Here is a 15,591-nt window from a genome sequence, read left to right as displayed (position 1 = left end):
GATGTTGAATGTCCTTTCCCAAAATTTTAATATCAGAAGCCATTCTTCCTGTAGTCTATTTTTGTCCTTATTATTTATCATAGCTGTAAGTCTGTCATTTCTTTTAACTCCTGTAATTTTTGTGCCCACTCCTCGATCGTTGGCGGATCACTATTTTTCCATTTTTTAGCTATCACTAGTCTCACTGCTGTCACAGTATATAACAGTACCCTCCAGTACTTGTTTTCTATTTCTTTTTTGAATACAAATGTCATATTTAACAAGTAGAATTCTGGTAGCATTGACCATTTTTAGACAGAAATAAGTCATACTGCATACTGTAGCGTTTAATTTATTTTGGTGCATTTATGTCCTGACTTTCTTCCATGGAGCTCAAGTCAGCATAGATGTGGTTCCTACAATATCTCCCATTCAGGCATAGGTTAACAGGAAACTGGGAGTTTAACTGAAGCTTTTGCATCATGTTCCTTCAAGCCTCATTAGATAAGATTACTGCCTAAGGTGTGCAGATACAAATTCTTCAGATATTGTGGTTTTTTATGTTCCCTAATATACAATACTAATACTAATACTAATAATAATAATAATCATGTACAGAGTTGTCTTCATGATGCTAAATATGTTATGAATATTAATTGTCCTTTACTGTTATGTTCTTCATTTACATTGGATCATGCACATGTGGGCCTTCCTTGATATTCTGTGATGGGCTTCTTCAGAATTCTATTTAACTTTAAAAGTTATTTGTCATCTAACTGCAAAGCAGCAAAAATATCTTTTTAAATGAGAAGAAATTTAACTTTTTGACTTTTTCAAAAACAATATGGAATTAGGGCTGAATAGTGAGCAGTCCAAGTTTTCTGGTGTTGCTAAATTATTTAGGATATTAAAACAAAAAGTGGTTGGATTTTGCCAGACTGAGAGAATTGGCAATAAAATGGCCAATTCAGTGTAAGCAAGTGGGAAATGATGCCTGTGGAGTAAAAAATAAAATAAAAAATAAAATAAAATTAATTTTAAAAATCCCAACTTCAAAGGGATATGAGCTGGCAAGAAAGATGACTTGGGGTTTGGGGAGACAGCTTGATGAAGAGATTAACCAAGTGTGTAAATGCTGCTTTTTTTAAAAAAGGAAAGGAGACATTTCATAATGGGTATGCACTCTTCTCTCCCGAAATACACGGGATCCATTCTGGACCCCACCCACCCGCAATCAGAAATATCATGGATATTCAAGCCCCATTGGTTATAATGGTGGCGAGCTCCTGGGTGCGCCATTTTGTCCCTTCTCGCTTGCCATCCGTGAAGGACCAAAACCACTGACTCCTCAAGTCTACGAACAGGGAGGGATGAGTGTAATTAGAAAAAGATTAAAAATAAAATTGTTAATACCATATTACCCTTATACAAATTCATGATGTGCCCATATCCAGAATACTAGGCATAGTTCTGGTCACCACACCTAAAAAAAGAAGAAGATATTATAGACCTGAAAAATATGCAGAAAATAATGAATTGAGTGGTCCAGAGATAAGAGCAACTATCCTATGAAAAAAATTATAGCATTGAGCACTTTTCTTTTCTTTAAAAAAGGCAAGTGAGTATGATGACTATATAGATGTATACAAAATTATGGATAAGATAGATAGGAAGATTTTCTCTGACATAGTAGTAGAAACCAGGGTCATCTTGCGAAACTCCCACTATTCAGTTTCAGGACAGATGAAATGACGTACTACTTCACACAACACATAATTAAACTATGGAATTCACTCCCAGAAGATATAGTGGTAGCTGCCAACTTTGCTAATTTTAAAGGGTGACTGGATAAGTTCATGGAAGATGGGGTCAGCAGGGGATGTTTGTCAGTCTGGCTATGTGTCACCTCAAATGTCAGGAAATATACCTGTCTTACTGGGAAGTATAGGATGGAGGATGCTGGTGAACCTGTGTCCTGCCAGTTTGCCAGATAGTGGGAAAAATGTTGAACTAGAAGGAGCTTTGACCTGATCCAACATGGTTCTTCTTAAAATATTGGCAAGGCACTCAGAAACACAATCAGGATTGATCAAAATGCTCAATCAATTAAACCAGTAGAGTCCTCCTGTGTAGTTGTTGCTAGAGTGGTGCTAGTGGAGATAACATAGAGATTAACTTCCAAAAAAACCTATTATAATTTATATACTAATTCAGGACATAATGAAAGTTTCATAAATTTAATTCACTGTCTAAATAATTTCATAAAGAATAGGGAACATTGCTAATTATGAACTGTATTTCCATTTCACCTCCTATCTAATGGAACTTGTGTTGCCATAAAATTGAGTAACAGTAGATTCAAGAAGAGAAAGTGCTTCTTCAAACTACACATAATTCATTATGGATTTCATTGCTACAAGATGTGGTGATGGCTACTAGCCCGGATAGCTTTAAAAAGGGATTAAGCAAATCCATGGAGGATAAATCTATCAATGATGTTAGTCATGATGTCTGTGAGGAGCTTCCAGTTTCAGAGGAGGCCCAACTTTCTGCTTCCCACTGTGGCCAACCATTGGTTTCTTGGAAGCTCACCAACAGATCATGAAGGCTTTAAGTTTGTCCTGCTAGTACTCTTCAGTAACTAGTATGCAGTGGCAGTACTCATGCTCATAACAAGTCATGGTTACATCTTAATTGTGTCATATTAAAAATGTCCTTTGTGGAGGGAAAAATCTATGAATTTTGGAGGAAAGGTCTGTGGGTCTTTTTCCTGAAAATCCATGTGATTTCCATCCTCTCCCATTCACATTCCTTCATGACAGGAAAAAAGTTACTCATCTCTCAATTAATTTTAATCCATTTAAATTGTTCCCATCACATACACGCACACACAAATATAGGTATATATTTTTTTCATAACCTATGAAAACTTACTTGGAAACATGTGTATCCTTCTAGAGGACATTAATTGCTGTGTGCTCTCCATGCATCATTATTTTTAGTGTCTAGAAGCTTACAGTTGCACCAACAGGCAGCTGAAACCATGAATGAGACCCGCTTCTGTTAATTTTTTGGAAAGATTTACCAGATGTGAAATTCAGGAAGTAAACAGTTTGGATTTTGTCGCCAGAGAGTTGATGTTCCTCCCCCTCCCCCCGCCCCAAGAACTGATTGTACAAAATTAGTCTTTAACTCACTGTCCTTGTAGTAACAAAAGGAGTGATAATACAAGAGATGTTCTTGATTTTTGGTATGCTAACAGCACAAACTTCTCTGAATCATATGGACCATTTGTTCAAGTGTGACTTTCCATAAATACCAGTAAGAATACTTACCACCCATTCAGGTTTCATGCTTCTAATGGTTTTAATTCGTAAAACGAATCTTCATGGTTTAGTACAAGTGAAAAAACAGTTCTGAGAAAATAAAATGAGTGAATTTCAAAACATTTTAAAAATTAGTTATGTGAGTATTCAATAAAAATTAAAATTAAATTTCAGAAAATTTAATCTCCATTAGTTAAAAAACAATCAGAGTGTTCCCTGATCATTTTTAAAGTCAATATTGCAGTTCTTTTGTTTTTAATTTGTCCACATATTGTTTCTTACTTGCTACTGTAGAAGCCAATGTATATTTAATAAAGTTTAAGTGATTTGAAGCAGAGAAGAAAAGGAATCCTGAATTTCTTATCTTTTGAAGGGTTGTTCAAATCTGGATAAGAATAGTTGAGCTTCATTTCATTGTGTTTACCAGTTATTCTGAAAAGTTCTACTACGGCAAAAGATCTCTTTAGACAGTGTTACACATTCTAGCTCACTCTTTCAAGGAGGAAAGCTGGTTTTCTTTCTCCAGGTGCTTTGGTGAGATCTGACCCTTTTAAACTTGGGATGTTGCTGTGAATCTTGGTGGGAGTGGACAGAAGCCTAATTCTGTTTAAGTGCTGGGGGAGGTGGGTGCTGTTAGGCGCGCAAATTGTTTATTTTTATTTTTAAAAATTGTTATATAGTCAAGGAGGGTTTGGAGTACATAGGAGAAGCTGGCCTGGGAACATTGTAAGAGGGGGCCCTTTAATTTTCCACATTTTCTTTTCCCTTTTCCTTAAGGGTCTTGTGCGTACTTTTGCTCAGAGGAAATGAGTCAGAGACTTGCTCTGAAAGGAGCTAGTCTACATAACTATAAGGCCAGTGAATTGAACTCAAGGACAGAGTTTGGCGACAAAGGCCAATCCATCAGGGGTTCTTTACACTGGTATTTAGCAGGGGAAACCCACAGTTTTGTTTCAGAGCCTCCTTATGACTTCTCAATATTTACAGCGCTTTATAAATAAAGGTTAATAATAATAATAATAATAATAATGGACACTGAAGGCTCTGCTGCAGTCACCTACAACACCTGTGGGATGTTTGTCTTCTTGCCTAGGGATATGAGGAACTTCACCTGCCCCAAGTGCAAGTTGGTAGCCCTCTTAGAAGAGAAAGTACAGCAGCTGGAGGCCCAGGTCGCTACACTTCAGCATCATAGGGAGCAAGAGGTTTTCCTGACCAGAACAGACCAGATGGTCCTGGACAGGAAGCACACAGAGGAAGTTGCTGGGGAGGAGGAGGTCACTTCACACACAACAGACGTAGATAGTTGGAGGAGTGTCACACACAGAAGTAGGGAAACCAGGGAACATTCTGTAAGCTTACAGCTACAGAATCGATTTCAATCTCTCTCTACTATCAAGGATGATGAGGAATAGCTGCAGGGACAGACCTCAGGGACAGAGCAGGGGACCCAGAGAGCTCCACCAAAGGGAACGGCCGCTGCTAAGCCTCGGAGGAGGCGAGTGGTGGTCATGGGGGACTCCTTGCTGAGAGGCACTGAACCAGTGGTTTGTGGGCCTGACAAGATGTCTCGGGAAGTGTGCTGTCTCCCTGGGGCAAAGTTCCGTGATGTGACAGAGAGGCTGACAAGACTTGTCAAGCCTACTGACCATTACCCCTTTCTTTTGATTCATGTGGGAACCAATGATACTGCAAGGCATAGCCTTCAGAATATCATAAGGGATTATGAGGCTTTGGGTAGGAAGTTGAAAGACGTGGATGCACAGGTTGTCATCTCCTCTCCTCCCAGTCGAAGGGCATGGGCCAGGAAGGGAGAAGAAAATAGCGAATGTAAACAACTGGCTCCGTAGATGGTGCCACCAAGAACGGTTTGGATTCTTGGACCATGGGCTGCGGTTCCATGAGGAAGGACTTCTGGCAAGGGATAGGTTGCATCTCACGCCAGTTGGCAGAAATGTTTTTGCCAATAGTCTCAAGAATTTGATCAGGAGGGCTTTAAACTGAGATATGTAGGGGAGGGAGACAGTATTCTGGAAGGCAAAAAGGCTGGAGAAAATAGTCAAATTGTCATAGAGGGAACAAGGCAAACAGTGCAAGGACCCAAAAGTGGGAGGCAAAAAAACTTGCACAGGCAGCAAGTAAAGGGAACAAATGGTCTTAAATGTCTCTACACTAATGCACAGAGCATGGGAAACAAGCAAGCTGAACTTGAAATCCTAGTACAGCAAAGCAAATATGATATAATTGGCCTCACTGAAACCTGGTGGGATGAGTCTCATAATTGGAATGTAGAAATAGAAGGCTAAAACCTTTTTAAGAGAAACAGGCCAAAAAAGAAAGGAGGAGGAATACCCTATATGTCAGGGACATTTACACCAGTGAAGAGATTCAGGACATCAATCCTGGAAGCCAGGTGGAGAGCATCTGGATAAAAATTAAAGGGGAGGGAAACAACAAGGATGTTATGGTGGGAGTCTACTACAGACCCCCAAGTCAGACTGAGGAATTGGATGATGCCTTTCTAGAACAGATGACCACACACTCAGAAAGGAGAGATGTAGTAGTGATGTGTGACTTCAACTACCCTGATATTTGTTGGAAGTCAAACTCAGCCAAATCCTCAAGGTCTAACAAATTCCTCACTTGCCTCGAAGACAATTTCATTGTCCAAAAGGTGGAAGAGGCAACAAAGGGGTCAGCTATTTTAGATCTGATCCTAACCAACAAGGATGATTTAGTTAATGGGGTGCAAGTGGTGGGATCCTTAGGTGGAAGTGACCATGTTCTCCTGGAGTTTGTTATACAGTGGAAAGGAGAAGCCAGGCATAGTCAGACATGCATTCTAGACTTTAGGAGAGCGGATTTCAGTAAACTTAGAGAAATACTGGGGGTGATCCCATGGTCAGGAATACTAAAAGAGAAGGGAGTTCAAGATGGATGGGAGTTTCTCAAAAGGGAGATACTGAAGGCACAAATTAAAACAGTTCCAGTGAGAAAGAAAAATGGGAGATGTCTCAAGAAACCAGGATGGATGACCAAGGAACTTTCAGCTCAGCTAAATTTTAAACGGAACATGTATAAGAAATGGAAAAATGAGGAAATCACCAAAGAGGAATTCAAACAAATAGCTAGCAAGTGTAGAGATACGGTCAGAAAAGCTAAAGCACAGAATGAACTCAGGCTTGCTAGAGAGGTTAAGAACAACAAAAAGGGCTTTTCTGGATATGTCCGCAGCAAAAGGAAGAAGAAGGAAACGGTAGGACCAAGATGGCAAAATGCCAACAGAGGGCAGAGAAAAGGCAGAATTACTCAACACTTTCTTTGCCTCAGTCTTCTCAGAAAAGGCAAAGGGAACTCAACCTGAGGATAAAGGAGCAGAGGACAGAATAGGGGAATTTCAGCACAAAATAAGTAAAGAGATAGTACAGGAATTCCTTGTTAATCTAAATGAATTTAAGTCGCCAGGACCAGATGAACTACATCCAAGGGTATTAAAAGAACTGGCAAATGTAATATCGGAGCCATTGGCAATAATTTTTGAAAACTCCTGGAGAACAGGAGAAGTCCCAGCAGACTGGAGGAGGGCAAACGTTGTCCCCATCTTCAAAAAGGGGAAAAAAGAGGATCCAAACAATTATCGGCCAGTTAGTCTGACATCAATACCAGGAAAGATTCTAGAGCAGATCATTAAACAGAGAGTCTGTGAACATCTAGAAAGCAATTCCATAATCACAAAAAGTCAACATGGGTTTCAGAGAAATAAATCATGCCAGACAAATCTGATCTCTTTCTTTGATAAAATTACTAGCTTGGTAGATGAAGGGAATGCTGTGGATATAGTATATCTTGATTTCAGTAAGGCCTTTGACAAGGTTCCCCATGACATTCTTGCAAACAAGCTTGTAAAATGTGGGCTAGACAAGGCAACTGTTACGTGGATTTGTAACTGGTTGACCGGCCGAACCCAAAGGGTGCTCAACAATGGCACCTTTTCATCCTGGAGAGAAGTGACCAGTGGGGTTCCACAGGGCTCTGTCCTGGGCCCAGTGTCATTCAACATCTTTATCAATGACCTGGATGACAGAATTGGGAGCATACTTATCAAATTTGCAGATGACACCAAATTAGGAGGAATAGTTAATACCCCAGAGGACAGGACCAAGATTCAAAATGACCTGAATAGACTAGAAAGCTGGGCCAAAGCTAACAAAATGAAATTCAACAGGGAGAAATGTAAGGTACTGACTGCACTTAGGGCGAAAAAATGAAATGCACAGATATAGGATGGGGGACACCTGGCTTAAGGAGACAACATGTGAAAGGGATCTAGAAGTCCAAGTAGACCACAAGTTGAACATGAGTCAACAGTGCGATGCGGCAGCTAACAAGGCCAATGCAATTTTAGGCTGCATCAATAGAAGTATAGTGTCTAAATCAAGGGAAGTAATAGTGCCACTATATAGTGTCCAGTTCTGGGTGCCACAATTCAAAAAGGACATTGAGAAACTGGAGCGTGTCCAAAGGAGGGCGACTAAAATGGTGAAGGGTCTGGAAACCTTGCCCTATGAGGAACGCCTTAGGGAGCTGGGGATATTTAGCCTGGAGAAAAGAAGGTTAAGAGGTGATATGATAGCCCTGTTTAAATATTTGAAGGGAGGTCATGTTGAGGAGGGAGCAGGCTTGTTTTCTGCTGCTCCAGAGACTAGGACCCGGAGCAATGGATGCAAGCTGCAGGAAAAGAGATTCCACCTCAACATTAGGAGGAACTTCCTGATAGTAAGGGCTGTTCGACAGTGGAACACACTTCCTCGGAGTGTAGTCGAGTTTCCCTCCTTGGAGGTCTTAAAACGGAGGCTGGATGGCCATCTATCGGGCATGCTTTGATTTGGATTTCCTGCATGGCAGGGGGTTGGACTGGATGGCCCTGGTGGTCTCTTCCAACTCTATGATTCTACGATTCTATATGCTGAAGTTCTCATGACTCAGGAGTCCATAAGTGTCTATCTTGTAATTTTCCTCTTTGTCAAGGTGTTTCATTTCTTTCTGTATTTCGAGGCATGGCCTTTTTGCTTTGTTTGCCAGTTACATCTTTTCCTTTCTGGAAATTGTTCACTCATTAATGTACTGATGCAGCATACCCTTAGGTATGTGAAAATATGATCATTTTAGCTACTTGGATATTAAATTGAACAGCTCATTGAGCACAGTTGTTAGTTAGTTCCTGGTGAATTGTGTGACCTTCTCTTTGCCCTGGCTGTGACTAAAACTCACTATTGATGTTTGTGGTCAGACAGCTGTTAGCCTTATAAATTGACCAAGGATCTTCAGCACCAGCTGGAGATTCCAAACGCTACTGCCTTTGCTTGGCCTCATGTGCATGTTCAGATAAGTGCATGTCAACATTAGCTACAAAAGATTTCAACATAGTGCAGGTGACTGAGGCTTTGTTGTGTTGCTGCAGCTAGTAGGAAATGGGGTATGGTGTGATGGTACTGATTTTTAAAACCTATGATATGTGGTGGTTGTCTGGTGGTGACAATGGTTCTGATCATGGGCTGCCTAAGACACCACTTATGAGGTTTATGGTTGAAGGAGAAATAAACGTGAAGTGCTCTAGAATTCTTGCCTGTCCTCCATACCAGTATAATGGCCATATTTATTTTATAATTAATAATTTAAAATTCTAATCAAAGGTGATGTGTAAATACTTATCATTGTCATTATCTTTAAAGTCATTATTCACAAGATAATTTCACATTTATCCATTTTTCTGATAATGGTAGCTCAGAGTGAAAAAGTAGTAGAAGCAAAGTATGAGAAATTCACTGTTTTGCCCCTCCACTGGCACTGTTAGATCTTAGGAAGGGACTCAGTTTTATAGTATACAAATTCTTGAAATTCATGGGCTTGAACCTAGCATACTCTCTTGTGTGCTTGCACAGATGTTTTTATTTTTGCAAACTGTTTTGTGCCTTTCAGCATACAGATGAGTCTCACTTTATGTGAGGTAATTGAGACTGACATAGATGGGAGGAGCCTGTTCCATGGGAAATCACTGGAGACCAGTGAGAGGTGTCCTTACATAGCTGAAATATCCACAAAGTTAACAATTTTACCTGACTCAGCATCAATTTTAAAGTGGCTTAAAGGAGGAAATACCAGAGCGTACCTTTTCCAGGCCAGAGGGACCAGAAGCACCAGCAAAAGGGATTGACTAGGGTGAGCTAGTTTGCCATTAGATGACAGTTCCTCTTTAGAGGACCACACAGATGGAGACCAATTAGCAAGAATCCATTTGTTCACCCTTCACTTTCTCCATGTAGAGGAAAGCCCTTCCAGCCAAACCAAATTTCCAGGATTCCTGTTTCTTCCTCCCTGTCTAAGTAAGCAAAGAAAACCCATTCCTCTAAATAATGGCAAAGTTTGAGTTTTCTCCTTCAAACTTCCTTCTAGATAGGCAGTCAGAGAAAACCTCTTTCTCCTAGCAACACCAAGATTGCAGTTGCCCAAGGCAGGTATAAGGAAACCAGTCACATTTTCTTCCTGCTCAAAACAGCCTCAATCTCTGACCTCACCCTCCTTATTGTTTTATCTCTTCCTCCTCATTCTCCTGCCTCATTTAACTGCACAGCACACTAGGAATGCTATGGATTGTGAATGAAATTTTTCCATCTATTTATTCCTGGAGAAAAATTGTAAACCTGAAATGTTGTATATTGGGGCAAAACAATTGACTTCTGGTTCCATGTCATAAGTTGTTTCTGGTAATTTGGCTTCAGTAAGCATCTGGGGCCTATTACAGACTGCCAAAATAAAGCTGCTTCAGGTCTCTTTGGAGGTATGCTATTTAAATGATGCATGGGTCCTAAGAGTCTGGAGGTTGCACCAAAGCCACACTCCATTCCTAAGCACTGGAGTGCAGCTTTGGTGCAGCTTCCGGATTTTTAGGATGCATGCATCATTTAAATAGCATACCTCCAAAGAGACCCGAAGCAGCTTTATTTTGGCAGTCTGTAACAGGCCTGGGACACTGTTTCTGAGTTGGGACAGTCAGAAAAGAGATGCAAAGGGTGCTAGTTGAGGGCCTTTGAAGGTTTTGCACCCATTATTTTTGCTCTACCTTACATCTTGTCCCATTCTCCTCTCAATCTTCAGAACCACCCTTTCAGAAATGTATCTAGAGTGGGGATTTGTTTTAAGCCATAAAATGCTCTTTTTATTTTTCTGAAAGAGTGGTGGAATACCCTTTACATGGCAAATTGTGCTCCTCAGTACTGCCATTTAGGGCAACTTTATCTGAGATGGGAGTTTCTGAAGGGGCACCCTTGGGAACTACACGCACACTTTGCTCACCCCTACCTCAGATGAGCACTGACTGCAGTTTTCAGTATTTTAACAAGTGCTCATGGGTTGTGCAGAAAGATTTTGGGTGATTGCAGCAAATGTTCTTCCTTTTTTAATGGGTGTGGAGAGAGATAACATATTACTAATATAATGAATGAAGGGTGGGTTTTTTTTTTTTGTTTGTTTGTTTTGTTTTTTTTTGTAGCATAAAATAGAAAGGCCAGGTGGTGAAACTGCTGCTTGGTCCAGCTTGATTTAACAACTTCAGAATTACAAATGGTTATTTGTACTACAGAACATACTATTGGCTCAGGCTGAAGTTTGGCGAGGCCTAGGTTGTTGCTAATAATATTTCTCAGTTTATCCTTTTCCAGCAGAGCAGCTTTTTCTCCCCTGATACTAACTTTGTTGGAACAAGCCCTGTATTTTGTTGTCGGACTATGCATAAATTTGTGTCATCTTGTTCTGCACGGTTCCTCTTATTTGGAAGCTGACCTAGTTTTTAAATCTGAATTTGGCTCAATGGAAGGCAGGATCATTGCATTTTTTGAAACCAAGAACAAAGCTGCAGTTAAAATTTTATAACACATGCTTATAGCAAAATGGTAGACAAACTGTAATGTCTCCCATTGTTTTTGCTGGGATTGGGTTGGTGCAAAGTGGTGTGGTACATAGAAACAGCGTGACCCCATTCCCTACAGTATTGATCATAGCTAGCAGCAGGTCTCACTTGAAAAAGTACACTGCTTGATAGTGTGTGAATATTACTGAGAATCTTTGCTCTCTGTAGGTACATCCCACGACTGGAGGCTGCGCTGCGGTGCCGTTGACCTGTACTTCACGCTGTTTGGTCTCAGCAGGCCTTCCTGCTTGCCCCTGCCAGAGCTTGGGTTGGTTCTTAACCTAAAAGAAAAGAAAGCTGTACTGAATCCTACCATAATCCCTGAAGTTGGGACAATTGGTCCGGAACCTCCTAGCATTCCAAACAATATGGGTCAAATAGTTGGCTTCCAAAGCACAGTAAGCACTTGTTTTTATCAAAAACTTGGCAGAATTCTTAGTAGTTCAGTTTACCGCAATAAGAAAAGCTTCCATTTTCAGGCCTTACTTTTTTTTGTATAGTATCATTCTGCTGACCTTGCTTTGTTGCCAGTCATAAATCTGTTCTGTCTCTGCTTTAGCGGGAAAAAACTTCTCTCCATCCACATGCAATTTATTTATGAAGCATTAGCTTTTCTGTATTGATATTCCCCCAAAACTTTGTTTTTTGTCTATCTTTTTGAGGGGTTTGTGAGATCAGTTCTTTGGGGCAAGGGGCATCATAGTATCCAGTGGCATAGATTTCATTGATATATATTTATGTTGCAAACTTTATCTCATACATGTATTCTGGAGAACATTAAAAAGAAATTTGCATTAGCCTTTATGCCTGAGCTGACATGTTTTTGCTCATGGAAATACACTTCTCAGAAGAGACTATTAAAAAGAATTTCTTAAAGGCTTTTCTTTGTGAAAACCTAGCAGCATTGATATTAATTAATATCCTCCTGTCTCATTCAGTAAGCTCAAGGTTTGCTCAAACAGGGATCCAATATCCCAGACCTCTTTCTGTGGGAATGTCCACCATTATTTAGGAATGAATTGGCAGTTTAGCAAATCTGGAGAGTGACAGTATTTACATGATATTTAATAGCTTAATTAGAACTTCATATTCTCTGGAACTGCTCCAGAGGCTGATACTCTGAAATGTTCTGTGCCTTGCCTTGAGTTCTTGCTACTTATAGACTCTTGTTTAAATGAAATTATTTTAGATTTTTGCCTTGTAATTGCTTCTTCAGGAGGAGGACCATCTTGTTAAAGAAACAACACTCATCCCTTTTCAGCAAGGGTTGAAGCGAAAGGCTGATACGCCGCTTGGGTCTCCCCTGGAACCAGGCCAGATACTTGAGAAGACTGAAGACAGTAAAGTCAAACTCAAAATAAGAGTAAGTAAATAGTAAGCAGTTGCAGGGATCAGGTTGGAAGTGGCTCCAGTCTTTTAAAAAAATGTATAGCGCTAGTTTGATCATGTGCTTAATGACTGAGAGATGTCACCCCTTTTGGAACATGCTCTGTGAAAGGGGCACAGTGATTAAATAATTTTATGAATTTGCAGTGCTGCAGAACTGGTAGCACCCAAAGGTTGTGATTGGTCCCTCCACTGTCTACCACATTCTTAACACTGATGTAACAATTGTATCTTAAATATTGTGAACTGTCTGCCTTGAGTTTTTAGCTGCTTAGAGAATTGGGCTGTGAATACAGTGTTTAGATTTTTTTTTAATCTGTGCATTTCTTTTTAATAATATTTCATGTGACCAAAAACAGTTTAATCAGCATCCCCTAACTGTCTTGTTCTTGTTTTCTGGTGTTACAGTTCTCAAACTCTCAAGAAGAAGAAGAGATTGATATGGACACAGTGCATGATAGTCAAGCTTTTATATACCATCATTTGAATATGCTGGAAAGACCATCTACACCAGGTTAGTTAAAATGGTGGCAAATTATTTCTGGTGTGTTGATCATGAGCTTTATGTTTCTATTCAATGTGAAGCTTAACTGTCCCGGTCATTCATGTGGTGTTATGGGTGTAGTTAAACTGAGTATACAGATGGATTATATGTGGTGTAATTATGGCTACTTCCATCCATATTAGTACTCTTATATGATCAAATTGAATCCTGTTTCACTTCATTTACAAGGGAAATCAGAAAATCTCTCACGCCTTGACAGGTTTAGCCCATTAAGGTAGCAGGATGACCTAGTGAAGAATGTTCGTTCAGGTACATCCCATCTGGCTTCTGAAACCATTAATCCCCATAGCTCAGAAATATCTGTCTGTAGATGTTAAGCTGTATGTCAGAGACAGTAGTGAACTTCAAAGAGTCCCTTCTCATGAAGAGAAACAAAATTCTCCCAGAGCCACTTTCTGAAATCAGCCTTTTGGCAAGGAATGGAACTATTACAAAGCAGTACATTAACTCTTAATATGTTGTTGGGAAGAAATTACCATAGTTGATGCTATTAAAGACTGCCAGAAGACTAGGAGAATTAACAGGATTGAATGTTCTTGCGCTACTGATGAATGTTTTCTATCTGAGTGATCAAGATAAACTTGCTTCCAGTGCTGAACTGAAACCAAAGTTATATAGAGCTTGGTAATCAACTAACTTTCAGAGTCCCTAGGGATGAATAAATACCACTCTCTCAAGCACCAGGTTCCAAAAAGCAGTCAGGTGACTGGAATAGTTCCCCAAGTCATCAAATTTCTGTGATTTTTTGTCAAGGATAGTCCTAGTAATCATTTCTCTAAAATATACCCATCCATTGAGCATGAGTTAATTAGCATCTCAACAAACTTTCTTAATGTGCTTTCACTAGTTGGGAAGGTTTTCACCAGCTGGAACAGGCACAGGCTAAGCAGGTAAATTCTTAGGCAAAATAAATACAAATCCAATCCCAGGTGACCTAAAGAGTGAAGTCACTTCCAGCCACTAAGGAGACATTCAAATTGGAGTAGATGGGAGCAAGACAAATTGTGTGTATGGACTACTTTTGGTTCTGAAAGATCATCCCTGAATAGGCTCAACAAATGCTACTTGACAAACACAGTGCTTGCAAGTAAGTTAGATTTCTTTTCTGCCAACATCACCATGGACTAGTCTAGGCCATATCTGGTAGGATTTGTCCTAAATGTTAGTCAGTTGTGCTTGGTGACATCCCGTTCATTTCAATTAGCTTTCCAGAAAACCAAGAAGTGAATGTGCAGCAGAGAGTGCTTCAGAGCATTTGTGCTGACAATCCCTATTCTTATTACTGTCAAGAAGTTCCTTCTAATGTTCAGTTGAAATCTTCAGACCATTAGACCTGATCCTGCTCTCTGGAGCAGCAGAGAACTGGCCTGCTCCCTCTGTGACAGCCTTTGAGGTATTTAGAATGTGATCTTTTAATACCTCAAAGATCTATTTGAAGTATTCAGAGTCTTCCCTTTGAATACTTTGTCACCAAACTGAATAGACTTAACCCCTTCAACTATTCATCATATCTGTTTGTTCTCCATACTTCATATCATCACTATCCTTCTCTAAATCTGCTCCAACTTGTCTATTTCATTCTTAAAACAAGATGCCTAGAACAGATCTCTGTATTCCAGATGAAGCTTGCAGTTGCATTTCTGCTAGCTGCATACAGTGACATTTATTAAGGAGAAGAGCATGTCTTGTTTGAGCATCTCCAACTGAAGAGAATCCAGGGCTGGAAAATACCTAAGCCTGAAGCCCTGGAGAGCCATTACTAGCTAGAGAGCCTGAAATGGTACTTTTTGGGCTACAGCTGCCTAAGTACACTAGCCAGTAGGGGGATTCTGAGTTGCAGTCCAAAAATGTACCTTTCCCACATTCTCGTTAAGTAAAGAATACTGGACTAGAAAGAGCAGTGCTTTGATTAATTATATGCCAGCCTTCTGTGTCTGTATGTTTCTATTATACCAGCAGTACAACATGTACTATACTGTACAGTGGACCTTTGGTATATGCTGGAGTTTGATATCAAGGAGCCTCCATGGATACCTAAATCTATGGATGCTGAGGTCCCATTATATACAATGGCATAATAAAATGATTTCCCTTATATAAAATCACCAAAATCAAGATTTGCTTTTTGGCACGCATGCATATATATGAAGCCATGAATACAGAATCCACGGATATGGAAGGCTGATTATATGTATTTCCTATACTTGCTAATTTTTAAGTTATAATTCCATTTTAAAGGTGACTGAGCCTGAGGGAAAGGGACCACACATTGGGCTTACAACAGATAAAATGTGAAATCTTATCTCTTGAGTACATGTCCAGCACTACTAGATCACAGAAGGGTCTTTAACACGCATGTCTGTCATGTT

At 39.9% G+C, this 15,591-nt stretch overlaps 1 protein-coding gene across 1 annotated transcript in view; it reads left to right on the top strand.

Moving 5' to 3' along the window:
* TAF2 (TATA-box binding protein associated factor 2) overlaps positions 1-15,591 on the top strand; it is an 83,365-nt gene that overhangs the window by 53,750 nt on the left and 14,024 nt on the right. The window contains exons 23-25 of the mRNA XM_089517879.1: positions 11,440-11,669; positions 12,488-12,634; positions 13,066-13,171. Of these exons, the coding sequence (XP_089374005.1) occupies positions 11,440-11,669; positions 12,488-12,634; positions 13,066-13,171 (483 nt within the window). The remainder of the gene's footprint in view (positions 1-11,439; positions 11,670-12,487; positions 12,635-13,065; positions 13,172-15,591) is intronic.

The sequence above is a fragment of the Sceloporus occidentalis genome, unplaced genomic scaffold, assembly GCF_023333645.1.
Source record: "Sceloporus occidentalis isolate IW3139 unplaced genomic scaffold, rSceOcc1.0.p SCAF_3, whole genome shotgun sequence".
Taxonomy (NCBI): domain Eukaryota; kingdom Metazoa; phylum Chordata; class Lepidosauria; order Squamata; family Phrynosomatidae; genus Sceloporus; species Sceloporus occidentalis.
This window is presented reverse-complemented; position numbering and strand designations above follow the sequence as displayed.